Below are 15171 nucleotides of genomic sequence, written 5' to 3'. Positions count from 1 at the left end.
TGCGTTGCGTTTGCAAACGTCACGTAAAGATGATAACCGCTGTGGTTGTTTAAACTGTTAATGAGATTCATGACGAGGGAAATGATAAGGAATTTTAAAAACAATCATGTTTAACTCCTCCTTTTGTTGCATTCAATTTCGTCACGTAAAGTTCAACACTAAGGTGGGTTTTCCCAATTATTGATTGACACATTATTATACAAATATTTACAGGAATTAGCATAGAAAGGCACCCCCTAAATAATTATCATCATTTTGAACCCATTTTTGAATGTATATTATTAGTATATTATTATATTTGTTTATATATTTGAATTTGTGTGGGTCTGTTCAGACTTAAACAAATAATTATAATTGGAAAAAAAATATTTTTCCTGCATGTTAAAAAAGCAGATGTAATATCTTAATGCACAAAGAATATACAATAAATATACAGATTCATTTGAATGAGATACAGCTATGATTGCCTTTCTATTAAACAGAAGGAGATGCACATTACTGTTACACACCCATGCCCACACACAATTAAATAACATACATTTCAAAAATTAAAGCAAACCTCCATGCAAAACAGGTCAAGTGGTTTTAATGTGACTCTGGCAGCCCATTGGGGGGTTGACAAAAAATGTGGGGTTACAGCGACACCACCTGTTTTCTTTAAGAAAGTACATAGTAGCTGCAAATGCAAATTATCTCTATACAAATGAATCATATTGTAGTATTTGCCTTAAACTAAAAAACTCAAATCAAACCAACTTGGCTGTGGACCGGTAACAATCAGCATTTAAAATCCTCATCTGATCAATTTAAATGAATTGGACGTCTATTGTTGTCAATGGCAGCCAATGAGTTAATGATGGCATCCCTTCATTAAATAGGTGCATTGCTTGCTGTAATATAAATATAAATTTTCAGCCAGACATAAGACTGCAAGTCATAAAGTCAGTTTTTTTGTTGTTTTTTGTTCTTTTTTTCAATGTAAATACTGTATAAAATAATGAAAACTAAATTGTTAAATTAATGATACACAGAATATAAGTAAATTATTTAACATTTCCATTTTTTTATTTTAAAAATCCACATTAAAAACAAATGAGGAAAATAAATGCCATTGATTGCAATAGGCATAAAGAAAAGGTATATTTTAATGTAATGAGAAGTAGTTATCAGTTGATAGGGTCAAAGGTCAAAGATCACAGATACCAAAGTACAAGGGCTGGCAGCATGTAAATAAACATTGTCTACGAGCGATAAACACATTAAAATTAACAACAGAAGCATTTCACGCCACATGATTGGACGTCCATCATTGCCAATGGCACTGAAAGAGTTAAGCGATGTAATGTCCATCAAATTGTGTGTTAATTAAATTTTCTAGCAAGACAAACTTCTGCTATCTGACCACAAGATAAATGGTATGACACGACAAATACATTTGCTTTATTTACTTTATTGATTCCCCGTGTTTGCAGACTGGCTGATTACATGACCACACTCGTTCTTGTCTCCATTTTGGGAATTTAGTTGGGTAGGACTAGGCCAACTTTATCTGGACTGAGTCTGGGGCACCTCCAATTGTACAAGTAGTAATGAAGCATTTTGCCGCTGAAGCTGAACTTGAGCGTCTCCAGGAAATGTTTGTTATCCATCACGTCGGCAGCGATAAAGATGTCAAAGCCTTTCTGTTGGGGAGGGGCGGTATGTTAAAGAATGCCAGTCAAATTAGATTAGACATCTATAGCTGTCTATGGCAGGAAAATATAATTCCTCAATGCTACCTTTCCCAGTTGAAATGGATTTAACCATCAAAGTACAGTATTTACTCGCATATAAGCCGCTTTTGTCGGATTAAAAAAATTATGACTGATTCGAGTGTATGGCTTATATGCGCAGGCGGCTTATTTGCAAGTAAATACGATAAATTAAATGTGGTGACTTTTTTATTTAACTTAAATGAGTTATAAAACTTTTGTAGTCTGCAATGAATGAACAAGGACTACGTAAATTATTTATCTCTTTTTTTTATAAATTATATCAAATACATAAAGATTTTTTAAGATAGTAATAAATACAATAGGAAATATTTATTTGAGTTTTTTTTTAAAATTTTTACAATGAACAGTAGCTTCTAAACTATAACCAAAATGACTATATTTACTTACACTTATTTTTCAATATTATTTCTTTATTAAAATAAACCTAATGAAAAAATATGATGGATAACTTAAAAAATAAGCTCAATATTTAGTGTTTTGTTAAAAAAATATACACTGATATTAAAAAAAAATACAATATAATTAAAATAATAATATCATCACTGCGTCAAAATCAAATGATCGTCGTCGGTGTCATCAATAGCAGCAAATTTCAATATTTATTTAGTTTGGCTGCCATAATACAAACCATACCTTCAAATTGTCCTAAATTTGACACCCCTAATTTAATGTCAAAATTGGTTATTTCAAAGTACTATCAAGTTATGCACTCACAGATTTCGCCAAAACCAGGATATCCTCCACAAGTTGGACAAGGTCACCACTGCCACTTGATGCCACATAGAAGAGATACGCTGCCTTGATGCTGCTGTGAAGCTGGTGGTTAAGAACCTTAAAGTTTCTTCCATAAAAGCTCACCACATCTGTAAGTATTCCATCAGTCTGCCAATACAAGAAAGTACTCTGAAGCCACATTTGTATTATACTTTTCATCCCACTATACTGTTATTTCCAGACCTCCACTACATAGGTGTCAATCACATCCTTTCTGGGTAAGAACCAGTGTTCAACCTCCTCCGAGGACCAATTAGCTTTAAGCTGGAATTTGCTGAGATTTCCTTGGAGAAATTCTCGAATCCCCTCAATGTCATTTTTAGTCATCAAGCGCAAACCTGGCTTCTTGGTGTCCTTAAAGATGAGAAAGTAAGTTAGGAAACATGTGGAATAATCTAAAGAATACAACTTTTATGGTGATAAAAAGGATTTTCCTATGGATGGCAGCATCCACCAACCTCAGGTATTCGGTAGAATTTGAGAGCCCGCTGTAAGGGAATGTCTCCTCGAATGCCCGGATACTGGAGCTCAGTCAGCTTGCGAAGGTTTAAAGGTCGATGCCATAATCTTATGATATTTTAGAAAAAAAAAACAATGAAAGGTATACTTTTTGATCCACATACTAAAAATCTAAACTTTTTATTTGACACTTTTTGACCTCTGTTATTCCCAGAAGGTCAAATCAAGTATTGATGAACAAATTAAAGTATGGCGGATAAAAGACAGTATAAAATAATCATTTTGAACTCATTGGCTGAAACTGATGACCTAAAAAGTACTTGATGTGAAAAATGATCATTCACTATCAGCTTTTCCAGTTTAATAGATTGGATGTTTTTTTTCTGTCAATGACTGCCAATGAGTTTATCGTATTATTGTATTTTTATTTTTTTTACATAAAATTTATATTCATTCATTTTCCATATCGCTTACCCTTCCAAGGGTCGCAGGGGGTGCTGGAGACTATCTCAGCCAAGGTGGGTAACACCCTGAATTGGTGGCCAGCCAATTGGAGACATAAAACATTCATTTATTCACCCAAAAATTCGGGAATTTAACCATTATTCATATAATTATTCACTTTTTACTTCATTTTTTAACATTTCAGCTATTTTTGAATTATTTATATCCTAGATTTGAATGTCACTTCATTAACATAACCCTAACTCTCAAATTTTTTCTCAGTGCATCACCACATTTAAATTTCTAATCTATGACTTTTGTTAAGGACAAATCAAACTTTCTTGTAAAATCATAATTTTAACGAAAATGAGGTCTATTTTCATCAATGTTAGTGAAAATGATGAGTGAGCACGTACCTGGAGGAGCTGATGGGCGTGGGGAGCACTACTGGGGCGGTGTACACTGCCTGAGCGACCCCCTGTCGGCGGACCCGTCTGGCCAACTCACGGATCAAAACCGGGGTCATTCGCTTGAGGCGCAGCTTCTTGTGAACGCAAAGAAGTTTGATCTGCACCATCCGCTTCTCCCTGCGGGAATGCATTTTCCGCTTTTATACGCACTTCTGACAAACTGCTAGCTTTTTTTTATTGGCGCCACTAAAGTTATGCTCGTTGATGCCATAAATTTAAATGCAATAAGTCGGATGCTTCCTGACGGTGAATTTCAACTTTTGCCACATTTATAACACACATAGGCTTTTGCAAACTACTGAAACACCTTGTCTAAGAATTCTACACACACAGTAGATGTATGTCCAATTCAGGGCAGAGAAAAATCTTGTTTCGTAACTTTACTTTAGTTAGCACACTTATAGTGATTGGCAATGAATGTCCAATCCATTTTGACTTCAAATAGATTGGACATCTATCGCAATAATGTGCTCACTAATTAAGGTAACTCATTCACCGAAACATCTCCAAATCTGAATGGATTTAGCTTCATTAATTCATTTTTTTACTAGGTCTACAATGTCTTCTGTGTCTTATATCTGTCTTGCGACTGCAACCAAGAAATCTCCCGAATACGGGATGAAATAAAGTTCTAACCTAACCTAATTTACTAAATTGACTCGCTGAATTAACTCTCTAAGTTAATGTATTCACTGCCGGTCCTCCAAATCGTAAAGAATTGGACATCTATCACTGTAAATGGCAACAAATGTGCTACCTCGATGGTATCAAGCTACTAACTCACTCAGTTATCAAAGTGAATTAACCAATTAACTACCAAAGTCTAAATGCAAATGCTTTGAAAGTTCATTGACACCAATGAAAATATGTTAACTCAGTAGTGTCACTGAGTTAACTATTTCAATGCCACTATGCACATTCAATGAGTCCAGCTTAGGACAAGCAAAACAGCTCAGGAAGATCTAGGCAAGGAAGTTGATCTTTAAAACCTCCACAATACTGAGGGACTGTGTGGTAACCTTAGTCTCAGTCTGCAGAAGGTCCTCACCTTGTAGACTTGTTGTGTGTGGCTCCAGTTTTTTACCTAGGTCTACAATGTCTTGTGTCTGTCTTGCTACTGCAACCAAGAAATTTCCCGAATACGGGATGAAATAAAGTTCCAACCAACCAACTAATCCAACCACTTCAACCATCCGGGGACTTAACTCATCATGTTTTTATGCGACTGACAGGTATAGATGTCCAATCCATTTTACATGGTCGAAGACTATTGCTGTAAATGGCAGTCAATGAGCTAACTTATTGAGTTCACTCAATTATTTAATTATAATTTAACACATTGAGCAAACTCAAGGAAACTCTTTCACTTTCAACCCTCTCAGTTCTAATAAATTGGACATCTATTGCTTTCACAAGTAGGAATTGAGACGAAAGGCTTTAGATCAGGAAGAAAATTGTCAATGTCAAAGTTACTGTATGGTCAATGTACTCAATAGTTGATCTATCACCATCAATAAAAGACAGGCCATAATTATTCACTATACTCACATGTGGTATACGCACACATCTCCAGGAACAGCTGCAATGAAGCCCACCAGCTTTTTACTGGAATCCACTCTGACGCCGCAGTGCCATTGGGCCCGCCAATCCGGAGGCTGCAAGACCCTGACGCGGTAAACCCAGAAGACATTTTGGAATATGAATGTGAATAAACGTTTAGGGCAGCTTGACATCGCTCCGCCTTTGAAGGCGGAATGAATTTAAGTTTGACCCCGGGGCGGAGTAGCGCGACACTTTCAGGAATGTTAATTATTCATTTTAAATTAAGTGATACTATGCTTTGGGTGTAAGTACTCCCAGAAGGGGTCCATAGCATTTATAAAGATTAGAGGAGGGGGGCAAACGCGGGTCAAGTGGCAAGATGGCTTCCGATAAATGAAATATGTATTACGTAGAACGGATGGGGTAAATGTTAAGTGCAATCAACTTTATGAGCGCCACAATCGACAAGCTATCAATTCTCAAATGAGAAAAAAAGTTATAGTCCATTTATAGTCTATCAGGAGTAGATTATATACACATAATTATGACTGATATTGCAATTACAAAAGTTCAAAAATGAGTATTAATAATAATTTCCTTTTTTTTCAAATCTGTTACTCATTTTTTATATTTTATGTACATGAATATGGGGGTGCTGTAGCCTATCCCAGCCACTAGCCAATCAAGGGACATGCGAGTAAATCGGAGTACCCGGAGAAAAGCCACACAAGCTTCTAAAGAACATGGAAACTCGTTATAGGAAGGTCCGAACCTGGAATTGAACCCTCAATCTCAGAATTGGGCGGCTCGGTGGAAGACCTGGGTTCAAATCCAGGTCGGTCCACCTGTGTGGAGTTTGCATTTTCTCCCCAGGCACCCGTGGGTTTTCTCCGGGTACTCCGGTTTCCTCCCACATTCCAATAAACATGCCGGTTTGGCTGATTGGACACTCTAAATTGCCTTTAGGTATGATTGTGAGCATGAATGATTGTTTGTCTCATTGTGCCCTGCGATTGGCTGGCCACCAATCATGGTGCCCCTCGCCTGGGATAGGCTCCAGCACCCCCCATGACCCTAGTGAGGATAAAACGGTTCAGAAAATGAAATGAGATGCGATATAAGAACTGTCAGGCCTACAAGCTCACCACCCAAACACCAGTCAGGCCATTAACTATCAAAAATACTCTAATTCAGGCCTAATTGACAATATATTCAAACAAAACCAAGAAAGTTGGAACAAAGAATTTGCTTTACCACCGCAGATAATCCTCAGAGAAGTCGTACGTGATCGTGTTGTCGTCGTCTTCGGTGTAGTTTTCGTTGAGGAAGGTGCGCAGTTCTTGCAGCTGAAGAAATCGGGGGAAAAAATGCTGAGATTGCAAATGTGTCGTGAAACTGACGCTTACTTTCAGGGAGAATTATACCAGTCCGGGACTGCTGAGATTTGGGTTATCCCACGAGAAGCCCAGAGGCAGCGAGTAAGGTTCCTTCCTAGTGTCGTCGTCGCCTTCCGTAATTTGCCCGTGGCTTATGACCACTTCACCTTTTTCCAGTAAAGACCATAATTAGTCAGTCTGATGGTAATTAGTGCTGTCACAAAAGGTTATATAGATAGTGTATACTTATATTACAGTTGACTTTTTCCATGATCTGATTAACCTAATCACTTAAGTATGTGTTCATAATAGAAAATTTTAGTGTGTATTCATTCATTCATTTCCTGAATCACTTATCTAAAGGGTCGCAGGGGGTGTTGGAGGCTATCCCAGGCATTTACAGGCCCCTGGCAAGGGACACCCTTGAATCAGTGGCCAGCCAATCACAGGGGAGAATGATACGGACAATCATTAATGCTCACATTCATGCTTAGGAGCAATTTAGAGTGTTCAACCAGCCTATTTTGTAGGTTTTTGCGATGTAGGAAGAAACCAGAGTACCCCGAGAAAACCCACGCAAGCCCAGGGAGAACATGCAAACATTACACAGTTAGCACCGGGATCAAACCCACAACCCCAGAACTGTGAGGCTAACCACTCTTCCGCTGAACCGCTTAGTATATTAAATGTAACTTTTTAAAACAATATATTTTGCCAAAAAATTAAAAAAAATCCTAAAACCAAAAAGTTACATTAGACTGGGATAGGCTCCAGCACCCTTGTGAGCCTTGTGAGGATAAGCGGTATGCAAATGAATGAATGAAAATATAATAATATTTGTATAAGGTGAAAAGAACTAGATTTTTTAGTGGTTAGCGGTTTATCTGCGTTGTGATTATAGTTAATTAATTCTGACATCGCTAATTGGAAAGAAACAAAGTACTACTAGTTCTTGGGACCGAGTTTAGGGACGGGTTGCATGTGCCAGAACTTGTAGTCTCGTCTAACGGCCTGCTGCAGCGTCGTTGGCATGCTTTGTCCGAAAGAGAAAAGATGGAGAGCCCTTTGGATCTCCTGCTGCTTTCTTTCGGGTAAAGAATCCAACTGAGTAACAAAAAAAAAGACCCCTCCATTTGAGTGAAATCACCAAGACATCATTGGATTGCTTTTTTTCCACAGACCTTTTCGAACAAATCTTGTGGGCTCGCTGCTTTCCACTTCTCTTGCTTCTTCTGATTTTTTCTACTTTTCTTGACACTGCCTCCATCTCCATTCCTAAAAAAAAAGAAAAAGAAAGAAACAAAACAGATAGATGGAGAATATCTATCCTTCTTTCTACTACTTGTAAACTTACCCTGCATTTAAATCAGTCATTTTGAAGCTCCTTCCAGCTACGACTGAGTGGTTGTTGGACACTTGAAGCTTATCAGGGCGAGCACGCCACGGGAGGAGTAACCGCTGTATTAAGTCACCCAACCCGACTTTCACAGATAAGCGAGGACCAGAGCACTCAAGTAGACCTTCTCACGCTCGGAATAAAGCTTGCAGCAGTGCTTAATTGGCCATCTAACTCCCACGATTCCTCTAAGTACAAGATACCTGCTGGTCTAAATGAGTCTACAGTTCACTCTTTTCCCATCATGGTTGTTAATCGAGTGTTGAATGGATGAACTTATATGGAAGGACAAAAAAAAAGACAGGCAGAAGACGAGGTTTATGTACTTCTATTCCTATTATGAGCCTGAGCTTGGTCTATAGGGCATTTAGGGGGGGGAGTATATTCAAAATTGAGACTAACCCTAGCCTAGACCAAGAAAATTTTATATACTATTTCAGAATTTACCTTGCCAGGATGTGACTTTTTATATTTTTGTATTACTTATTTATGTTTTTTTTTTACTGGGAAAACACACTGTGGAGTAGCACCACCAATTTAGTTATACACAGCTGTGTATGATGACAATAAAGACTTTAGATTTGATTTAATTTGATTTTAAAAGCAGAGACTAAATTAAAAGTAATATTAATGGTTAAAGACATAGACAAAAAAAGTCTTAATAATTAATTAATATATATATATATATATATATATATATATATATATATATATATATATATATATATATATATATATATATGTATGTATGTATGTATGTATGTATATATATATATATATATATATATATATATATATATATATATATATATATATATATATATATATATATATATATATATATATATATATATATATATATATATATATATATATATATATATATATATATATATATATATATATATATATATATATATATATATATATATATATATATATATATATATATATATATATATATATATATATATACATATATAAGTGCAGAAGGATCAGAAATATTGTATTTTTGTATAGGGACGGAATCATATAGAATGGTAGTAATAATAGGGGTGATCCTATTTCGTGCTTTTTGATAATCGCGACCATGTCTGGTCTGCTTTATCCGCAAAATTGGTTGCTTAGCATTCGCGTGTTCTATAAATGGTGCATCTGCCTTTGATGAAGGTGTTTCTAATTGAAATGTACATTAAAAAAACACGTGGCAGCCTGCATTTATTCCGGTACTTGGCAATGTGACTTGGAGCTTATCAGTTTACAGTTTGATATGGTGGTTGATTTTAGTTAAAGTCTATTCAAAAGAGCAGTTCGTTCATCCGTATTTTTTATCCTGTCATCTGAAAGACTTGCTATTCCTTCATGAAGATACAAAAAGCCTTCTATGTTGGTATAATTGAGCCAATTGGCTGTAGACGGCCAATTTATTTGGACTGACATGTTCTGGTAACAAGTGTTAAATTAGCTTATTTCCAAATGGAGTTTGGTAAGGCTGCATGGTCTTCTCACAGTGTGATACGTTTAAAAGCGCAGTACATTTAGACTGGCAGCTATCCAATGAGAACTTTTCAAATGGCTTGGACATCTATTGCTGTCAATGAGCGTTCAGTTTAAGCCATCTCAGTTAAAGCAGATTTGAAAACTATCACTGTCAAAGGCATTGAATGAGTTAAAATATTTACTACTTATATTATAATAACATGGCAATACAGTAACAATGGATTGTAAAAAGAACAGCTGAAACATGTTTGCTGCTAACCCTCACAGTTCCAATTCCTGGAGGTCTCAGAATATTAATAATAATAATAATCGGACATAGGCTTTGTCGTCATCATCAACAACAAAAGCCTAATTGTCATCATACCCAGAAACTGCATATGACGAAATTGGTAGTGCTTCTCCATAAGGTATGTTTTCTTGGCAAAAGACTCAAATAAGTGATAATTTCGGACTCGTAATTTGGCATTCTGCCATTATGGATACATCGCATCACCCCCCGAGCGGACCACTTACCTCCTCTCACTGTCTTTTACTTACCTTCAGTCCGCCAGTAGTTGTCAGATCATCACCCAACGTCTTTTCATATTACCTCACCCCGAAGTTAATACACAGAAGGGATTGTGTGTCGTGTTACCGTAAGTTTTGAGTCCTAATGGATGTGGGGAAAAAAAACTGTCCTTAAGCCTATTTGTCCGTACTTGACCGGGGTGGTATAGGTCCCCGATGATGTTCCTAGCACCCTTAACGACAAGGAAAGCGATAAGGACCAAAAAATATACATGAATTAATTTATAAAAGAGTGGCAGACATCGGCATTCAAGAATTAATCAGTCGATTCTATTATTCACAAAACCAATCATTTTGGAGTGACCCAACAATGAATTGAATAAATAAAATGATTTTTTAAAGTACCAAATCTTCTGCACTATAATGTGCGACTAAAAGAATGCAGTGTGCATTAGTCTATATTGGATTGGATAACTTTATTCATCCCGTATTTGGGAAAGTATGTCGATTCATTGTTTGGTATGTTTACACACATTTTAATACCTGCCTAAAAAAACGTGTAAAAAAATTCAGACCAATAGAGTTTCTGCCCTTGACTCCGAGATTCAGAACTTACTTGTTCTCAGCTTGTGTTGATATTTTCAAACAGATTTCATATATTTAGAAGAAAATCAACAAAATGACCTTAAAACACCTTTGAATAAAAGCTCTAGAGTTTACTGATTTTGGGTGCTTGAAAAGCTTCAACGTATTTGTTGCCTTTGATTGAACGTAGCGTTAGTTTGTTTGTTGAATAAAACATCAGCGGGAGAAGTCAAACACGCCAACGGAATCTTCACATCTTGCCTTCTCTGTCATTTACTCCTATCTCCATTTGTATCCTTCTTTTCTGAGTCTTTGGTCTTTGCAAACAACTTGATATTTTATGGCAATCTTGTTCTTAAAAAGGACTTCAAAAATCGCGTGGCGCTTTTAACTCCTGAATAATTCAGCGACCTATTTACATCAGTCGCTTAACTTAGGGGGAAATGATTCGTCGAAAGCGTTAGTGTTTTACACTGGAGACCAGTTTTGATTTGACAAATTTGGAAGGTGGAAGGTGGAGGATTATGTTTGCCAATTAGTATTGCTTAAATGAATGAACAGCTATTTTAATTGTCATTGAATCGTTTAAAGACGTTGTAGAACACTGTTCGAATCTTTGTAGGAAGTGTCTCCCACACGTTAGATCACCTGTAACAAAGTGGCGGCCCGTGGGCCAAATCTGGCCCGCCGCATCATTTTTTGTGGCCCGGGAAAGTTAATCATGAGTGGCGACTTTCTGTTTTAGGATCAAATTTAAATGAAGAGTATAGATGTATATTACATCTTAAGATTTTCTCCTTTTTAAATCAATACATGTAATTTTGTATTCATTTTTTCTGTGTTTTTAGTTAAAAAATCATTTTGTAAAATCTAAAAATAGAGGAAAAAAAGCTAAAATAAACATTGTCTTAGATCTATAAAAAATTACTAGCTTACTTTATTTTAATTAAATGTATATTTTTGTATTTATTCACAATTCATACGATTATTCAAATATATATAAATACAAATTATATTTAGCTGTTATAAATTATATTTAGCTGTTATTTTCCATTAATTGTGGCAGATATATTGGCCCTCCAAACGGAACTCGACACGCTTGCTATATCGTAATTGTCTCATATTTCGGTCGATGTGTAAACATACCAAACACAAATCGATATCCTTGCACGTGTAATATTGCACACTTTGTGTCAGTGTGTAAAATTCTGTGTTTGCCATGTGGATTAACTCTAGATCCTTTTGCTGAACTGGAATCAATAGGTCTCGAGGGGGCTTCCAAACAATACTTATATCAGCAATTCAGATCATGTCGAGTTCATTGACAATGATGGAAAACAAAAGAAGTCAAAAGGGGAGGTTAAGAATAAATGTTACAGGGAGAAGAAGGGTAAAATGGTAAGTTTGGCAAAGAAGAGACAATCATTCAGGGCCAGGTTCTTATTGTTCAATCATATTCTTGAACATTAACGTTTGAGACCTGAGCATATATATATACAATGTATATACAAAAAACATACATTGTCCAATTTTTTGGTTTATTTTTTACTATATTTAAATATATATATATATTTTTTACAACAAAAACTGTATACCACAGGGGCCATAAACAATTCAAATTTTTAAATGTTAATCCTTGAGAGCCGTACTCACTATTTTAAAGGAAAAATACGTGAGAAAGTATGCCTTTTTTTAGCCATTTTAACACTTTTAAAGTCAAAAAACTCTCAGAATTCTTTTCATAACATTATTACTCTGCCATTTGCACCCATCAAAAGAGCCACATATGGCTCCCAGCCATAGGTTCTACCCCTGCTATAAAGTGCACATCTTTATAGTGGTGATATCAATCATTTCTCTTGAGATAACTTCAAGCAGTATCTCCTTAAATCTCAGTGAAAGCAAAACTCTTACTCAGAAACTGTCAAGGGACACAATAGGAAGTGAATTGGTTTGCTGGAACGGTTTTCACAGGACCAACCACAAAAGGTGACATCAGCTTGGATTTTCTGCCACAGCAAAAAAAAAAAAAGGAAACCATTTCCTCAGCTTTTTCTTTGGGTCTCAGCTGATTTTTTCCACATGACCATTACGACAAAAAGAAGGATAACAAGAGAGCAAAGAAGAGAGAGAGAGGGAGAGAAAGAGAGTGCAATTGGATGAGATTTACAGTGCAATGATTGCTTTACCATAACAGACATTGCCGCCGGCACGCCATTACTGGCAGTACACAGTCAAGACAACCATATTATTTTTGTCTTGGAAAAACACGAGAGAAATGAGAATCAAGTCATGTTTGTGTTGTGTTTCTTTCCTCAGCACTATGTTGACAATTTTATGAAAATAATTTTCTGATGACTGCCATTTGTCATGAAAAAAGAAGCATGGCCATAAACAATTCATATTTTCAAATGTTCTTCCTTGATACTCCAAATTGAAAAGTTAAAATACATGAAAATGTGTGCATTTGTTTTTGTCATTTCCCCACTTTTAATGTACTAAAAGATTATTTTGGCAACATTGTTATGACGTTACGAATCAATAAATTTCAATGACGATGATGTATGTATATGTATATTTATATGTATAGGTATATGTATGTATATGTATATTTATATGTATAGGTATATGTATGTATATGTATATTTATATGTATAGGTATATGTATGTATATGTATATTTATATGTATAGGTATATGTATGTATATGTATATTTATATGTATAGGTATATGTATGTATATGTATATTTATATGTATAGGTATATGTATGTATATGTATATTTATATGTATAGGTATATGTATGTATATGTATATTTATATATATAGGCATATGTATGTAGATGTATATTTATATATAGAGGTATATGTATGTATATGTATATTTTTCTTATATAGAGGTATATGTATGTATATGTATATTTATATATAGGTATATGTATGTATATGTATATTTATATATAGGTATATGTATGTATATATATATAGGTATATTTATGTATATATATATATATATATATATATATATATATATATATATATATATATATATATATATATATATATATATATATATATATATATATATATATATATATATATATATATATATATATATATATATATATATATATATATATATATATATATATATATATATATATATATATATATATATATATATATATATATAGGTATATGTATGTATACTCTCTAGTTTGAGCAAAAGCAATGTGCAATATCTTTGACTGTGTATTATTTTAGAATTATCTTGCCTGGACGTGACTTATTAAATTACTTCTATACGTTTTTTTCTTTTTTATTGAAACACACACTTTGTGGAGTAGCACCACTGATTTTGTTATTCGCAGCTGTTGGCAATTGACTTGATTTATGTATTTAATATTTTATTTCTCTTTAGTATATGTATTTGTATAGTTTTTTTTTTTTTCGGCCCTTCCGTCAATCCAAAATCTCCACAGTGATCATGAAAATAAAATTCCAATGGAAAACCTTGATAGAATTTGATTCCAATAGTCTGAGCCATCAAAAATATGCATGTGAATTGACAGACAACAAAAAACCTCAGTCCTAGTAATTGTTTATTGATTTGCAATCATCTGCAGTTGTTTCCCAATCATTTTTAATCGGTAGAAGAATCCCAATAAGACATTTTTTAAATGTCAAGCCTGAGTGTTTGTGGCAAATCCCACTTTCAATTTTGAGGTTGTGTCCCTGGAGACCAAAATGCGGCTGGGAATAATGTCCTTAAATTGGCTTAACTAATCACCACCGAACCATGAATTCATATGTCTACACAGCCGCTTTGAAAACCATTTCAAATACATATGAATTAGATGGAAATTTGTAATAATGCGGGAAGCAACGGAGTAAAAATGAGTCATCATTTTGGGATATTTTGAAAGGAATACAAAATCAAACAACCCTCGATATTGACTGAAAGTCAGTGTGGAGGCGGGGCAAAATCGAGCCAATCCGAGAGAAGAAAGGTATTAAAATGTCAAACAAAATTAGAATTAAGTTTAGTGTTAGGTTAGATTAAATTTATTTTTGAGTGTTGCTGCATCGTAATCCAATTTCATTTAAATTTGTTTATGTCAGGTTACGAGCACGTTGCCATGCAAAAAGTCCCCCCTCTCTTCGAAATCCGTCTAAATTTAGTACTATTAAACACATTTTAGTCATATTAAACCACTAGTTATTTGTTACTTTGTTAATAGTTGGCAAATTAGAACAAATACAATGTTTTTCCAATCCAATCTCCTGTTTTAGGTGTTATTTTTCCGAGGGTTGGAACGAATTAATTTGTTTTTAGTTCATTTC

General features: G+C 34.8%; 1 protein-coding gene and 1 long non-coding RNA gene across 4 annotated transcripts; one reads left to right on the top strand and one right to left on the bottom strand.

Moving 5' to 3' along the window:
- Window positions 1–86: 86 nt before the first annotated feature.
- LOC144211605 (uncharacterized) lies at window positions 87–4192 on the top strand. The gene is made up of 3 exons (XR_013329629.1): window positions 87–163; window positions 2508–2640; window positions 3845–4192. It is a non-coding gene; the product is annotated as an uncharacterized LOC144211605 (long non-coding RNA).
- Window positions 1166–8322, bottom strand: LOC144211604 (glycylpeptide N-tetradecanoyltransferase 2-like). 3 transcript variants are annotated; one of them, XM_077738970.1, is made up of 11 exons: window positions 8195–8322; window positions 8022–8115; window positions 7784–7944; window positions 6889–7007; window positions 6719–6810; window positions 5471–5587; window positions 3869–4039; window positions 3008–3116; window positions 2733–2903; window positions 2490–2657; window positions 1166–1682 (listed from the first exon to the last, which is right to left on the bottom strand). In XM_077738970.1, the coding sequence occupies exons 1-11, from the start codon at window positions 8199–8201 to the stop codon at window positions 1521–1523; spliced, it is 1371 nt and encodes a 456-aa protein (XP_077595096.1). In that variant the 5' UTR covers window positions 8202–8322; the 3' UTR covers window positions 1166–1520. The 3 variants fall into 3 exon arrangements, with proteins under 3 accessions (XP_077595096.1, XP_077595099.1, XP_077595097.1); XM_077738973.1 differs by having other exon boundaries at window positions 7787–7944; XM_077738971.1 differs by having other exon boundaries at window positions 7800–7944; window positions 8195–8316.
- Between the last annotated feature and the right edge of the window lie 6849 nt (window positions 8323–15171).

This window comes from Stigmatopora nigra, chromosome 18 (genome assembly GCF_051989575.1).
Source record: "Stigmatopora nigra isolate UIUO_SnigA chromosome 18, RoL_Snig_1.1, whole genome shotgun sequence".
Lineage (NCBI taxonomy): Eukaryota > Metazoa > Chordata > Actinopteri > Syngnathiformes > Syngnathidae > Stigmatopora > Stigmatopora nigra.
This window is presented reverse-complemented; position numbering and strand designations above follow the sequence as displayed.